Genomic DNA, 17,418 nt, shown 5'->3' on the forward strand with positions numbered 1-17,418 from the left:
TTTCAAGCTTTTGAGAGAATACAGCAATCACTATTTGGTTAGTGCAGACAAGTAAAAGCGTGTAATGATTTCATGGAAAGCTATGGCTAGGCCTGCTCATTCACTCATGAGGCCTACATCTAAATTCATTCCTTCAAGTTTTTAAAATAGGTTTAATAATAATAATACTCAAACATTTATAAGGCGACAATTACAAATTGAATGATCAAAGGCGCGAGCGTTATTACCCATGGTCACTGGATAACGTACAATTTCAAATTTAATTCAAATTTATTTATCTTTATTCAAATACACATCAAAATCGCAGCCATGGCTGAATTAATTGATATTTATAAAAACAAGGCAAGTAGGTAAATATAAAAACATCAATCAAACACAAGCACAAGACATAAAAAATGGAGATAAAAGTAACTTTAAAATACATGAAAATTAGAAACATCAGAAGTACACAGGTTAAAAAACATATACGTAATAAAATTGATTATTTTAATTATTAATTTATGGAATCATTATTGTAACCGTATCATTATTGTAATTATTATTATTATTATCATCAAATATAAAATTCAATCATCCAAACAATGCACACAAAATTTAATTACAATCAAAATTGGGAAAGAAAAACGTGACATGAAAAAAAGGGGCCAACATTTAAAGAACATTTAAAGAAAAAAAATAGTTGTCATGCATTATTTGTTATTATCATAGTTATATTATTTTCATATACTGTAGTAGTCATTAGTATAACATTTATTATTAATTAATAGTTAATATTATTATAATTAATAATAACAATTACAGCAACAACCATTAACAAAAGGTTAATTAATCAATAAAATGGCAAACCCAGCTCAATGGCGAACCCAGCACAAAGTGCAACTTTTCTGCTCCCAGGGAGTATCCCTAGTCGTTTGCTACTTCTTTAGCGCACAAAACTAGAACATTCAATGCCACAACATACTACCAGGTACCCAAACTCCTGGGTAGAGAGAGACAAACGTAGATAAAGTGCCTTGCCCAAGGACACAAGCGACTTGCAGAGCGAGAGTTTCAAACCCCTGACCTTAAGGTTGGGAGTCCAAGCCACAATCGATGCACCAACCACTTCTACAATCGTGAAAACAGAACTCAAACATTCCTATTAAATTTCTTTAGATTACTTGTGATCCACTGATTCAAGGAATTCCTTAATTTTTCATAATAATTTTGAATTTTGTCCTCTCTTCAGGTTCCAATGTACATTGTTTCACGAATGTAATGTTTTCAATTACCACAAATGATGATTGGGCAAGTGTCTGTCCTCTTCCTCTCTCTCTTGGCAGGGTGCCAAAGTTCTAATCACCCCTTATAAGCAGGTGGCCAGCTCCTCTTCTGTCCCCACCCCTGCCTTTGGAGGAGGATAGGGACAGCAGTTCCGCTTGTTGCCAATAGGTATTTGATGCCATTTTTCCAAATTAATTTCTAGCAATATGCTGCTCTTATGGACCACTTGCAAAATGCTTCTCGCAGCTATATTAAGAAGACATTTTTGTGGTCTCCTTAAAATGGGTTTTTACTTGATAAAGCCTGCATATTCACGAAACTCTCTTCGAAATATGTTTAATTTGCAATTATTATTCAAGAATTCATTGTGACTATGCTCAAACCCATTGTCAATCAATAGTTTTCATTATCCACATATTAGGGATTACCTTGGAATTAATTGATTTTCTTCTATAAAAATTGTTACCATCAATTCCATGTTACACCCAAGCACCTATTTACTTTTTTTTACAGGTGATGATACAATGTTGGTCTGCTAAAAAAAAAATTATGGCAGTTCCCCCCATCCCCCTCCCTAAATCCACTCATGATTCAACATTATTAATTCAAGATTTTAGCAAATATTATATTTATACACACTATGATTATAGTATCTTCTGAAACGCTTTTCCTGAAAATGAATTTCTATAGCTTTGAGAAAAATTCACCTACATCGCTTAGAAGCATCGTTCATCTGAATCTGAATATGATTCACTGGAGATGTAATTTAACATCCTAATTTATTCCTTGAATTGAATGCAAATTACAGAATTCAATAAGCAGTAGAGTTCTCCTCTAGCACTTGTTTTGAACTTTCATCAGAACTTTCATAAAGAAGATGGTCACGAAATAATCAATTGCAAATCACCTATGGACACTACTCAATGATCATTTACATATATGCGTGCATACAAAATTATATACGAAAATGTGATTCATCTCTGAGGTGAGGAGTTATTGATCTGTTGGCAACAGATAACCTGGATTGTGCAACCGCTGGGAAATCACAATGGCAACTGAAAAAGTATTCTATCACGCTTTCATTTAGATGCATTGTGAAGCATGGCAGGCAGTTAACAGTATAAGCTAGATGCACTTAAAGAAACACAAATTATTTATTATTAATTTCATAAATGCGAGGTCTCACCACGAAATGAGACGCATTGTTGGTGAAATCCTATTGAGATATTCACCAAAATATGTCAAAGGCAACATTTTTACAAAATTTTGATTTTAATGTTTTCAAATTATTTAATACTTATATTTTATGATTGTGTATTTTTAAGTGAATTTTCTTACTAAAACAGTGTTCTCTGCGCATATTCTGTAATTCTAGTCCTATTATTTGTACAGATTAGTTTATCTTTGAGGCCGATTTTCTCAAAACCTGGTTCTCATACAGCTAAACTTCAAATGCTAACATCTCTGGATCTATTTATCCTAGGGAAGCCATTCAAAGATCAAATTAAAGCTTAATTATAATGTGATCTACCAAAATATAATATAAACTCATTTTTTGATTTTCCAACGATGAGACTCATTTTGTAGTGAGACCTCACAAATGTTATAGTTATAAATATAATATTATTATTATTATTATTATTATATTATTAAAATTATTAATATTATTATATTATTAATAAGAGTACGTTTGATCTTGAAAATGACACCATTATTATTATTGTTATTATTATTATTATTGTTATTATTATTATTATTATTATTATTATTATTATTATTATATCGATCTGAAGTTATTCGATCATTATTAATATTATTTATTCATACAAACTAAAAACCGAAATTATCGTCATCGTCTTCCCTCCTTAAGACTATATCAATGAAACATTCAAATTACAAATAAAATGTAGTTTTAGAATGTAAAAATAATATAATGTAACATCATTATCATCTTGATTATCATCATGATCATAGTGGAGGTGATTGTGATGATATGGTGATGGTAATTGGAATGATCGAATGATTATCATGATCATGCTGATGACAATGATGATCATGATCATGATAGATGTGGTGGTGATATATATTTTTATAGTTGTGCAAACATTACTACCACAGGATTTGCAAACACTGATTCAGACATACATTATTAAATATGTTCAGCTAAACCCCCTTTCTGACCAGTTTCCTGTAGTTATATTTAATCACAATTTTGGTTTTTGAAGAAACACGTTTCCTGAAGCAAGTGCAATTTTTGTGTTTTTTTCGGGTCTAAATAATGCGATAACAGCAGTTTTGCTTGAATAAGGTCTGCACATAAGATCAGGTGCTAAGAGAATCTTCGACCTTCTACAATTGTTATAAGATATTCTATGAATGTAGGCTTGCATCTATCAATTTACAAAAAAAATACTGAACACATAAATGTTGAATTAGGTGTTTAGGTTTGATTTAATGCTTGGTAAGTTAAAAACATTAAAACATCCTGAACGAGTGTTGGTGGGTTTGCAGTCCATTAGACGACAGGAAAGAGGGGGTTGCTAGAAAAGGAGTTCGTCCGAACTACAACCCCCCCCCCTCTCCGGCTACTGTCCTGCCGTAAATCTTCATCTTGTCCAGTTTCTTTGAAATTCCACAGATGTTGTTATTGTGTACCTGAATTTAAGTAACCCATATTTGGACTCAATACAAGTTACATGCTAAGGAAATGTTGTATTATACTACAGATACTTACTCACATGTATTTAACTTGCCCCTTGTAAATGCTAATGTATGTAATACAATAATTATTAGACATATAGTACTTCAAACCATGGAGAAAATATATATATATATATATATATATATATTATTATATATAATAATAATATATTTCCTCCATGCTTAAACTACCACTTTACTAAGTGGAAGTGATTTAAGTAGGAGATATAGATATTTAGGATGTGCTCATTTGATGACATTCTCTGTATATATGGCTGTGAATCAGGCTGCATATCTGTGGTCTTTTTTAACAATCACCTCATATTATGGTGATACACCATTAATTCCTTCTCCTCGTTTTCACGCTTGTGCAATTTTGTTCTAACAATAATTATTATAATAGATTTTTTATGTTTAGTGGTTTAAAAGTGCCTTGAGATGAGTTTTTGTTGTGGAAGGCAATATAAAAATTGAAGAATGGTTTGTACCAATACTCGATCAGATGTTTCTAATGAATGTTTCATCAAAACAATCTTTTATAATTTATTATGCTTTACTGATATTATGAAATATCCGAAATGTCTAGACTTTCTCATTCATTTTTATATTTTATTTATAAATTGCAGAGAACATTATTATGGATGTCAACTGCTTTTGTCTGTGTGCTGCCTATGAAGACTGAAAGTGTCCTAGAATGCCACATCAATCGATGATTTTAGTTTATTTGCTCACTTGGTCAATTAATAACCAGTACTATTCTATAATTGTAGATGATACAGTAGGTTTAAAATCATATTTCTTACCCATTGGAATTCAAACCCAAGGCTTGTAATTTGCATTTGGTTCCTCTCCGACATCTAAGAACCAGTTTATTATTACACATATGGTACTAAACTTTTATTATAACAACGATGATAACATTTATTACCATTGTCACAAATAAGTCAGCTGAACAAAATAACAAATAATAGTTTATTAACAGTTCTATTACAATTTGTTGCTATACGAACTAGTAATTTTCAATGAAATATAATAAGCTTCTTGTTTTATAGGCTGTTATTCCCTTAATAAGGCCTACTTCATTTTCAATACAATATACCAAACATCACACGAGCATTTATAAGCAAATAAATAAGCTGAATATAATAACAGATAATAATTTATTGACATTTTATTACTATCGTTTATAAGACCTATCATATCATATGTTAAATAAAATAATAAACTCATGGTGTATAGGATTTTTATTTCCCATCACCTATTATTCATATTTGGTATAGTTGCATGATGGTCATGTGTTACCTTGTTACTGTACAAAAGTCGTAAAAAAATACATCACCACATATTTCCTAAGCAAATCCCATGTAGATATTTTATTAGTAAACATAATACAGTAAAGGTAGTATAAGGCATAGACACATGATGCTCCCACTGGGAGCCTATTTTTCATATAGTGCATACTGTCTTGTCTTGAGCTGATTACTCCAAAAGGACTTGTCCAAGGTGAAAAAGTGTATGCACTTCACACCCAATCAAAAATTGTAACGTATGTACAATCCTATCACAGCTAATATAATACTGTAGATGCAAAATACTATTATTAGATTCACATTTTTATTATACTGTACTTATACTCTGCTACAAATTTGTTTAATTCTATAACTAATTCTAGTTGTTAAGTCAATTAAAATAAAATCAAGAATTTCTGTTATATATTTGTGCCAAAAACCCATATTCAGAGGACTATATTTTGTGTTTGGTAACTGTCCTATAAATAATGGTATCCCTATTCAGCGGACACATACCATACCCCTATCGGACCCTATTTTGGGCCCTGGTGTCCCCTTAGTATGAGTTTCACTATATTCATAGAGGTATAAAAATGTATACCTCCATGCTGCTGTATGTCATACTCAGTTGACGTCATATAAATAGATTTTTTGTCGTTTAGAAGGCAAACACTGATTTTAAGTCCTTGTTATCAATTGTTAATTGTGCTAATATTGTAGGTGCCGCATCAAGTGATAAATATAATACTAACAGGATTGTAAGTGTACAAAGAAAAGCAATGTGAATAATATTGTTCAGGAAAAAAGTCAATACAGGGTGAAAACCATGAATTGTTAAAGCATCGTGAAAGTTTTCAAAGAGCAAGTAAGATAGGATTGTGGAATACAAAGTTATAATGACTATAAACCCTTTCCTACCGCCTAATGTACTGCAAACCCACCAACACTTGTTTGGGATGTTTTAATGTTTTTAACTTACCAAGCATTAAATCAAATTAACACCTAATTCAACATTTATTTGTTCACTTTTTTTTAACTGTAAATTGATAGATGTAAGCCTACATTCATAGAACATCTCATAACAATTGTAGAAGGTCGAAGATTCTCTTAGCACCTGATCTTATGTGCAGACCTTATTCCAACAAAACTGCTGTTATCGCATTATTTAGACCCATAAAACACAAAAATTGCACTTGCTTCAGGAAACGTGTTTCTTTAAAAACAAAATTGTGATAAAATACTACCACAGTAAACTTAGTTTATGATGTTATATTATGACATCTGGTCCAACAGTAATTTTGGTATGAATAAATAATATAATAATGATCGAATAACTTCAGTTCAACATAAAAATAATAATAATAATAATAATAATAATAACAATGATAATGATGGTGTCATTTTCAAGATCAAACGTCAATCGTTTTTTAGCTAAAAATCATTCTACAGTAGTGTAAAAACTTCTCTTATTTCTTTTATTTTCTATATGAACAATTGCTTTTCTATCGTTATCGTTATTGTTGAAGTATAAACAGCCCTTTAAACTCAGAATTACATATAAAATGGGCCTGCTCATTTATAAAATTCTCAATGACACTGCCACCACTTATCTCTCTGAACTTATACTCTCTGCTTTCTCTCCTGATGCGAGAGAACGTTTATGGTTACAGCCGCTGGAGTCTAGAATATTCTTCCACTACAAGTCAATGCTTTATCCTCCACACATGAATTTAAACTATCTAAAAACCTTCTTATTAAAATTTCAAACATATTTTACATAATTTCCTATTTATTACACCTACCTTAACTAAACGTCGCTGCCTCAGTGGTGCATGGTAGTGGAACCTGAGGCACAGACCAAGGGTGAAAACTATTGGAGCCCAGTATACACTACTACCTTATGTGGAGTATCTGTGCATACATGGCTACTATAGACAGAGTGACCCTCACCCAAGTATGGCTCATAAACATAACTGATTTTTTCTGATTCTTTATCTGGTTTCATCAATTTCCATTTTTTTTTTTTTGTCATATTTTCAAGTACATTATCATCAGATGGAAGATGTGGTCAAGTTATTAGAAATAGAATAGCAATTGGGGAAGAGGCATTTAAAAGAGAGAAGAAAATACTGAATGGAAAACTAAAACTAGAATTGAAGGGGATTGTCAAAAGCTTAATATGAAGCACTGTAGTATATGCCCCTCAAACATGGACAGTGCAAAAGAAAAAAGTAAAATGACTGGAAGCTTTCGAGATGTGAGTTTGGAGGAGAATGTTGAATATTTGTTGGACAGAAAGAATATCGAATATTGAAGTATTACAGAGAATTAGAGAGGAAAGGAGCTTGCCTGCACATAAGGAAACGACAAAAGAACTGGATAGGTCACATACTAAGAGAAAGATTGATGAAATGGATTTTGGAAATAAGATTTTGGGAAAAGAGGAATGGGAAGAAAAAGAAAGGAAATGCTGGATGATCTGAAAATGGTAGATATGACACCTTGAAAACTAAAGACTAGCACAACATCGTGAAGCATGGGAGCATTATGATAATTATCGCCTTTAATTGTGCTGAACTGCCTATGTACGTGGTCCGTGACTACATAGTGGCCATAAAGAGGCGCTTCATGGTAGCTACGTGTTCACATCATTCCACAACGACAGGGACTGAAATGAACAACTGCATCGGGGTAACTCCCTATTCTTCCTAAAGATGCAATGGTTTTTAAAGTGCACACAAGCAAGACGTGTACACTGGACCTCCATTTTAAGTCCTTATCCGGGAGCACTTGGTTCTACCAACAAAATCCTGGGCGAGGAAAGGCTGGAACCAACGCCGATGTTAAGGCTATAGTGAGCGGTGACCCTGCCTAACTGCCTAACCGCTCAACCACTCGACTCATTCCAATGGCCGAATTGATAAGGTACCTAGTTGGGCTCTAGTATTTATAATTTTGTAAAAATTGAGGTCTGTTATGGCATTATCTGTTTATAGATGCACCATCCTACGACATGCACTGTATTAAGTGTTTTTGAAACAAACATACTTTTTATCATTATTATTATTATTAAACATAAACATTTTCATTTGTTATCAAATTAGATCACCAAGTTTTTAAATTTAATGCACTGTAATGAAATTACCTTCAACATAAAAAACATAGATTTTATAAGCACACTAACTTCATAATTTCAAACATTAGCAAGATGCTATTATAAACATCTACAGTAGACTGTCTAAATGCAAAGCCAGCTAATCCGGACATAAGCAACAGTCTGTAATTAAAAGAAAGCCATTTCTATTACCGCAGTCACGCCAGCTTAAATATTACAGCCTGATTTCAGGAAGCTATAATTCAGTCTCTAAAGCATGTTCAACATCATATAGTCATATTATTTGCATTGAATTGGTTTTCAGCCTTGGAAAGGCTGGCCTGATCTTAATTCTATTCAGTGTTTTTTGATTACTGTGAACCTAGCAAGTAGATGCAAGATTGCCTAAATACATTGTAATGCACAAGAATTATTTATAGAATTTATAATACAAGACTTTTGTCTGATACCTACAGTAAAAATGCATAATGTGTGAGATTGTCTTGAGATATATTTAATATGTGACAAGGCCTTTTAAAAATGTACAGATTAAGAATTTTCCTATGTTGGAACCTTACCATGTGTGTGTTCGGATGAAAACTCAAATACATGTGTAATCTAATAATAGCCTTGAGGCTAATTCCGACGGCCGTTCGGACGAGTAGAATAAGAACCGGTAAAACCAGTAACTTCTCATATGTCTTTCCTTCAACCAAGGTCAGACACAAGTTTTTCAGTAATATTTTTGTTGTTACAGTTTTTTAAACTATACATAATCTAGCCTTTGTAACTTCATTTGGAGCTTCAAGTGATTTCTTCACCGTGTTAACAAAACTTTATTACATTCGAAACATGTCCGCCGCTAGAAGACGCCATGTTGTTGTTGACTGTAAAACAAACTCATAAAGTTGTTGTAACAAAACTAATTTAAATGTAGGTATTAAATTATTTTTCTGTTATTGAAATACAAATTATATCTAATTATAATTTTTAAGTTTGTTTTTAAAGCAGTAATACTCACTTAACAAATAATAAACTACAAATTAGAAATACAACATTTGAACGAATACAGTGACGTATGTAAAAATGGGTAGTCACTCGCTCGCTGGCCTACCGTAAAGAACTTTTTTGTTGTAAGTTTAAACGTCATTTCCTCGTGTTTTGCTAAGTTCTTACTGTCAAACTTTTTTAATGCTTTTAAATATTATTAAAGTTATTTTCATATGGAATTAAAGTATTATGAGAAAATGGGAACGAGATTGAACGATAGGAATTTTTCTCTGGCCCGGGTGTTGTATACAAAGCTAAAGGTCAACTTTTGACATGGGCCTTGTTACATGTGATAAATTACGCCTGGAGGCAGCGTGTAATTGAAATATCAACTAAAAAAGATGGGTTTTTGGGACAGATGTTTTTCGAATTTTTCATGGCTAGAGGCAAAATTTAATTGCCACAAGTGGCCTCTCGGTTGGAAGTACCCAGCAAAACTTTACTCGTCCGAACGGGCCCCATTTAGATTCTTACTCTTAATCGTTGTCTGACAGTTAGCCTATATTTAGTGGCATATCTTGGAGGACAAAATTACTCATGTCCCCCTCCCCCTAATCATCCCTAAAAATTTGTCTTCTACTTTAACTTGGTGAAATTACATGATACCAGCAATATCGAATGGTCGAGCGGTTAAGGCAGGGGCGCTGCAACCTACAGTACAGAAATAATATTGGGTTTCCACCCGTTGCCACCCAGCCTTTTGCCACCGGGCCCGTTGCCACCAAGCACGTTGCCACCCAGCACGTTGCCACCCGGCCCATTGTCACCGGGTGGCAACGGGCCTAGGGTGGCAAAAAGTCGGGTGGCAAAAGGCCGGGTGGCTAAAGGCCAGGTGGCAATGGGCCTAAGGTGGCAAAAGGCCAGGTGGCAACGGGCTGGGTGGCAAAATGCCAGTTGGCAACAGGCCAAATGGCAACGGGCCTAGACCCATCATATTGGTGCTGGTTTCAGTGGCAAACTCACCTATGGTTCCAGTGGAGGAGAAAGTATTCTTGGATAATGACTATAAACCATAGGCCCAGTTTGCACATTTGGCAATAAAGAACCCAGTTCACCTTTCGAGACGAGTAGGGCATTACTCGGTATACAGCCCCTGTTGTGGACAGACGAGAGTAGCTCAATTACATACTTTTCCTTTTAACGTAAGCTATGATGTAGCATACCATATCGGGGATCCCAATGACAAATATACAGTACACTGAAATGAAAGCCTTACAGGTAGGCTATATCTAGTGGAAAGTTCCTCTATAGTTTTCCTTTGTGTGCTAGTATGAAAAAGTTGTCAGTTTTAACATCAATGCATCAATTCCAAAATTGAAAGCATTTTGTTTTATTACTTCCTTTTTAATCAGTGACAGCAAGAAATCCAATTTCTTTGTAAACATGTTGATAGCTCTGGTCATGGTAATTTTTAGAATAAAATGAGTCGTATACTGTAGGTAGCAGGGGCTAGATATTAGCAGACTTCTCAAGTTCATAAAATGTACTTTGTCTTCAGATTTCCGTAGTAAATCAAACTTTCCATAGCACCATTTAATAATTTGCCTTGAGTGCAAGATCATGGAGTCATATTTTGTTTTAAATGGGCTAGATTGTCCGTAATTCAATGTGGCATTTCAAACATACAGGATGAAGATTTTTTCGGGCCACTTATTCTTAGTTTTCACAATAATTTATCAGAAATCCAACAAGTATGAGTTATCTTGGGACAATGTAACCAAAGATCCTGATGGAAAAGAAATTTATTCTGGACTTCAGACTTATTTATTAATTGCACCAGGCCTAGGCCTATGATAAATTTCCATAGTATTTTTGTCTATTTCTGTACGTCTGTAATTAGACAAAATTTCCGTAGAAAACAGGCCTAACTACTGTAGTACTTCAGAAGCCAGTATTAGTGATAAAATCCTTTGAAGAATGCAGTGCACTCACCTGTTTTAAGAAGTCTCTTCCACTAAACTGAATACTTATGCCATGCATACTATTACCAAAGTTATTAGCAGCAGTTTCAACTCTGGAAAAAAAAAATTAGATAAAATAAGTTTCACACACAAAAGCAGTAAATAAAATTCTTCAGATGTAAAATTATTTTAACCTATTTTCACTTGTCTGTGATTAAACTTCTTGTTAGTGAAGTTTGATTCTGTAGTTAAGTGTCGTTTTATATCAACAAACTTGATCTATTCCTATCTCTCCAGCATCCAAATACTGTACAGGTGTACTGGTAGCACACACTACACTTGATCACCATGATACAAGTGTACTAAGCGAGGCATGAAGATACTTAACCTTCTATCCATAACTATAAAATAAATTCTGACACCAAAAAAAAGTTGTAAATTTAAAGGAGTGAAAAACAAGTAAACCTTTACGTTTGTAGTTGAAATTGAGGCTAAGAATGTTTTTAACTGGTTCGGGAGTCTTACAATCATTAATATTTAGGATTCCATTTTGCCTGTCCTGGCTTTGCATTATTTTGAATGTCTGTGTGCTGAGCAGCGCACAGCAAGAGGACATTTTTATGTTACATACCCCTGTAGATGATGGGTACTCACAAGATCTACAGCGAACTGAGGTAGCCTATACTACTGTAGGTCCAGTCAAATGTTGCAATGTTGCATTGTGTTGTTGTATTTGTACTAACTGTGGCAACACAAAGTTTGTGCACAGATTGGTTGGTAATTTAAATACCTATATAGACCTACAGTAGACCAAGTTTTTTGTATAAAAACTATAGGCAGGCCAAACCCATAAAGCTCTAGTTCATAATAGGTCTACAGGCCAAAATTTGGTAGGTGCAGAAAACAAAATCATGACAAATATTTATTGGAGGGGGAAGGCCTGGGCCAGCTCGCCCCTCTTGAATCCGCCACTGGTTTTACTGATAATTATTACTACAATTATTATTTCTAATTATTATGTTAGGCCTATTTATGAAAGAGCCCCTAATAGCCCTGGGCCCCTGGGTCAGACCGGTGGGACTATATGGGGCTGAGACATAGGCCATCAAGGAATTACATGTGAAGAAGCTGGAGGTTGCTGAGATGAAGTGTTTATTAAATGGTCCATGGAGCAAAAATCTATCGTCGCACAATGCTTTGGGAGATTTTTGGGGGCAGCTAACATTCTAATATGCTAACCAAATTTGAAATCAAGAATCATTCTTGAAAGAGGGGCCAAATATCAGTATTTGTAGCAGCTTACAACTTTTTATCTTCGTTATTCCAGAAGATATAGCTTTGTAAAAACCGTCAATGGAGTCATTAGGTCATAACTTAAAAACTGCTTGGAAATTGAATCTGAAATTTTGGATTCTTTCTTTTGACATAGAAAGGCATTTTAAAAACTTTTTAAAGGAAAATCCAAGGAGGGGGGGGGTCACAGGGGCATGGTGGTTGATTTGAGGTTGCTATAAAATGTGCACCAGAAAGTGTCGAAAATGGGAGCAGAAGAGGAAGATCCTGAAAATGATGGACTGCATGGAAGATTAGTGGGCCTACTGTAGAAGCAGTAATGGATCACGCCAGATGGAGGACGATAATGAGATGACCCAACCTCCCAGTGAGGGGACAAATGAGATGATGATTACTGGAAACTTTATGTCGTCCTAATCTCATTTGACAGAACCAATGCCATGGCTTTGCCAGACAAATATGGAAAAAAAAGAGAAATAGATCTAATTTTACTTAAATTTTTTAATTTAAATATATAAATCCTGCTTAGGCCTATGCAGCTATTTGACAGTGGTGATGCTACAGGGGGGGGCAAGGGGGGAATTTGCTCCCGAAATATAATCTTCTTGCCCACCCAGTTTGTTCTCCCCACCTGGAAAAATGAACACTGTAAAGATAGGCCAACAAAATAAATTGCTGTGATCACTCATTCGAGAACTCAACAAAATTTGTCAGATAAAAATATCTTATGTAATTTTTAAAGAGTATTAGACTAAAGATTAGCAGTGGAGTATACTGTAAGAATCTTGAAATGGGAAAGGGATTGATTGAAATTAGGTCACAAAATAAGGGGACCCGACTAGAAGGGCTCAAGTGCTACCATATTTTCTTAACTTTTGAACAAAAGTACACTGTTCTCATGTCTCATCAGATCAGGTTTCGTTCGGACATATGCGATGGACATAGTCGATGGACTCTTGCCTGTTTATAAATTTATATGGCATTCAGAAATAACTTCTTATGTATAAAGACAAAACAGACATGTTATTTCCTTCGCAATGCATTTTCCCCGTTGGCCGTTGAGACTACCCAGACTCTCTGAACCATGTGACTAACTCCCCAGTTGCTGTATAAATACCAAAATAAAAAGAGGGTTACCCTTAACTTGATTTAAAAATGAGACATTTACGTAAAATTAAACACATATTAATGAAGAGATTTGATAAATTTATACAAGAATTGATAAAAAGAATGTTTTCTTTCGTGGTTATCGAATGCAAGCCTTCAAGAGTTAGTCCATTTTAGGAATTTTCCTACGTTAATACACTGTATAATTTCAGTACAGTAATGCAACCACTTGTATTTAGGCACCCAGTTTGAATCACTCGTTCTACACTACTGCGCTCCAAACACTTGTGAAAATCTTATCAGCAAGGTGCAAGCTGACTTATGAGACCAGCTAGCCACTCACTGTGTGTAAGCTTAAACAGTGGAGATCCCTTGGTCCCCGGTTTAATTCCCATCACTGCCTCTCCTTGTGTTTGAGCTTGAGAGGTGAAATGCAAGTTTCAAAATGTGTACGGTCTTTCAGATGAGACGTTTAAGCCGTTGAACCTGTGTGCAAAATGGCCCATGTGCATGTTAAAGGACACAATACACTCTTCGGAAAATTGTAGACGATTGTCTCCCGGTGTACTGCCCAATCACCACCAGAAGGACCCCACTGGTAATAAATCTCAGGACTTTCCTAAGTTATCCTTAATGTGTACCACACCCAAGAAATCCAATCCCTCCTATATATGGTGGTGCTGGTAGCAGAATAAGTGGTAGTGATAGTAGTACTTTAGGGTATCATCATTATTATCAAATGGTGTTATAGCCTAGTATTTAATATTGGATAATAAATTTGTTTAAATTTACAAATATACATTTCAAATGTATTGCTAGGTTGAATTAAATGCATGCATGGGCTCTAGAATAGTTTTAATTCATTTTGCAATTAAACCTTGAATTCAATTTTTATACTTTTTGATGGCATTGTATGCTTTTATCAGAAATATTGTAAACAATTGCTGAAATTTTGACCAATTAAAAATCATTTGAAAGACTGATCCCATTTAATTTGCTTGCATGTACAATCAACTGCAGAGAAATAAACTCACTGTACTATAGGCAATTTGCATTGCAAAGATATTAGGGCAAAATTAAAATGTTCTAAAATATTTGAAAATATAGGTAATATACTTCTTATTTGTATTGAATAAGACTGCAAATTTTCAGGGTGAGTATCAACTCTCCTAGGCTAGATTCTTAGCATCAAAATCTATTAAATTTGCTACAGTGTGAAAAACAATATATATTATAATTATTTTCTACCAAGTTAAATGTAAATTTACTATGGAAGCGCCAATTTCAATAAGTAATTGTGATTATACTGTTTTATAACTGCCAGAATCGACATTTATTGTTTACATTGAATTTTGAAAAGGGAGTGGGGGGGGGGAGGGGGTGCTGAGTAGTATACCTATTAAACTCTAGTTAATATGAAAGATGCATAAAATCAGACCAGCAGAAGCAGTGTATAAATTTAAAAAAAACAGAAAAATTAATGTTCAAAGAAGCTATTGCAAATTAGCATACATGTACAATTAAATAAACAATCATAATTGAACAATCTCATTAACTCATTAATCAGGTACAGAGCTACTGGTACAGTATGTTCTGCTTTCAATGGAGGCCTATTATTATTACTAAGGCTTGCTCAGACACTATTCCAAACACTTGCAGCTGTTAGATCAGGTTGTCCTGTGATACATTTTAATTTAATTTAATCTGTATACAGTCCTTTTCTATCATAATTAGGCCTATCCTTATCATTAACAACATCACCTATAGCTTCACTTGCACTATCCTGTATACTGCATGGTTTGTCAGTCCTCTCCAAATAGAAAATGCAGTTAACTACTTTCACATGTGAAGTCAAGACTAATTAAGAAATCTATTCTAATATTATTTCTTGATTTCTGAAAAAAAAAAACATTACTTTTTACCCAGGTTTATACAGACCCCAGTTTATGCCTCATGTCGACTGTTGCAACAGCCAATGTACACACAACCGCTGAAAAAGATACTATACATTATTGAAACAAAAAATATTTATATTTAGTCTACCAAAACACATATCCTGTTCCTTTGATTAAAGGGAGACTTTAATCGTAGTAATAATATATTATTTATATAATAAAAGTATAATCTTAAAATGCATTTTGTAAATTACGTAATAGCTTGCATAATTTTTAAAACAGAAAAAATGACGCTATTAAAAAAAAATGTGAGTTACACAAACAATTAAATCATAATGCAAAGAAACAGAGAAAGGTAGAGAGTAAGCCAGGGCCAGGAATCTATCTGGGTAAAACATTACAATACAATATGAGGCTTTTAAAACAGACAAAAACAATTGGTCAATGTTGTTTTATATAGATACAGTACTGTGTAGTTAGATATTTAAAGATTTAGGATACATATATATTAATGCAAGTACTGTATATTATAAGAAGTGTCAATAAAAGTAATCCAATTATTCACAACCACAAGTGGATCTACTGAAATAGTAAAAACTGTCTTCTATACTTAATTTAAATCATTTTTCTATTGAAACACAGATCAAACCAAATTAATTTTCAATGTTTAATAGACAATTTAAGGATATACAAAATAATATAACTGTTATACAAAAATGTATACTGTAAGTTGGTGATGAAAGTATTCTTTCATTCTAATTTTCAGTTTAATTCAAATGATTTAGCCTACCTAAAAAAACTAAGCAATTGAAATATTTAATTTCAATGTTAGAATTATACAGGTAAAAGAGACAGGAAAATACCTCAAAAATTCAAATAAAATTTTGAATAGCTCATTTGAAAGGAACAAATAAATTATCAGCTTCCAACAAGAAACAGATCAAAAAGCAGTAGTTTTCACCGATTTCCAGACATTTTACTACAGAAATTCTTAAATGGTTTCCAGCCAATTTAAGGATCTTTGCAAAAAAATACAGGAAAGTTATTATTTATAAGGGATTTCGTTTTTAATTCAAATTTTAATTTTAGATTACAAACTTCCTTTAAATATACAAATTAAGCTATTCAAATGTAGAAATAAAATATTCATTTTTTTTTATCTGATCTGAGAGTAATTTAATGTAAACACTATAATATTGGGGGTTTTTTTTCTATCTAGAGATGGAAGTTTGCCTAATTATATATATTTCAAACCAAGTTTGATAAATGCCAAAATATGAGAATCACATTATTTTATTGCCAATAAGTTAAGTAGACTTAATTCTTTATTAGTGGAGATTGGCTTATCCCCATGTAAATAAATCACTGCAAATTGTTAACAGTTAAGTCATTACACCTAACGTTACAACTGTATTTAGCCTGTGTGTATATGAACATAGATAATGCCATAAAATTGTTGCTGTTTTGTTTTTCATACCTAAATGACTGACACCTTTTCACTGCTGTAGGTATATGCACCCACTGTGCTGGGACTTTTTTTAACGAAAAAAGTTAATTTTTAAAATAATTCAAAAAAAATACTAAAAGAGGTTATTTCGAAATTCTTTTTGTGTGTTGGGGCGAGCAATAGGTTGGCCTACGCGAGGAACATTGATATTTGGTATTTTGCATAATTAGGTAGTCATGTGACCTCAAAGTCGCCATTTTGAATTTCTGTTTTTTCTCAAATTTTGATAAAAAACCCAATTTTTCCCAATGAAATTTTTATGGAATGTTTTTTTTTTTACTTTATAATGATGCAGACACACAAGATGAATAAAAACAAA

At 33.4% G+C, this 17,418-nt stretch overlaps 1 protein-coding gene across 4 annotated transcripts in view; it reads right to left on the bottom strand.

Annotated features, from left to right (window-relative positions):
• The window catches only part of LOC117101146 (voltage-dependent calcium channel subunit alpha-2/delta-3-like), a 108,473-nt gene that overhangs the window by 87,713 nt on the left and 3,342 nt on the right, over window positions 1-17,418 (bottom strand). For all 4 annotated transcript variants that reach the window (XM_033241026.1, XM_033241027.1, XM_033241024.1 and 1 more), the window contains exon 2: window positions 11,329-11,410. In XM_033241026.1, the coding sequence (XP_033096917.1) occupies window positions 11,329-11,410 (82 nt within the window). The remainder of the gene's footprint in view (window positions 1-11,328; window positions 11,411-17,418) is intronic.

This window comes from Anneissia japonica, unplaced genomic scaffold (genome assembly GCF_011630105.1).
Source record: "Anneissia japonica isolate Jap-2015-1 unplaced genomic scaffold, ASM1163010v1 scaffold921_len549748_cov171, whole genome shotgun sequence".
In the NCBI taxonomy this organism is placed as follows: domain Eukaryota; kingdom Metazoa; phylum Echinodermata; class Crinoidea; order Comatulida; family Comatulidae; genus Anneissia; species Anneissia japonica.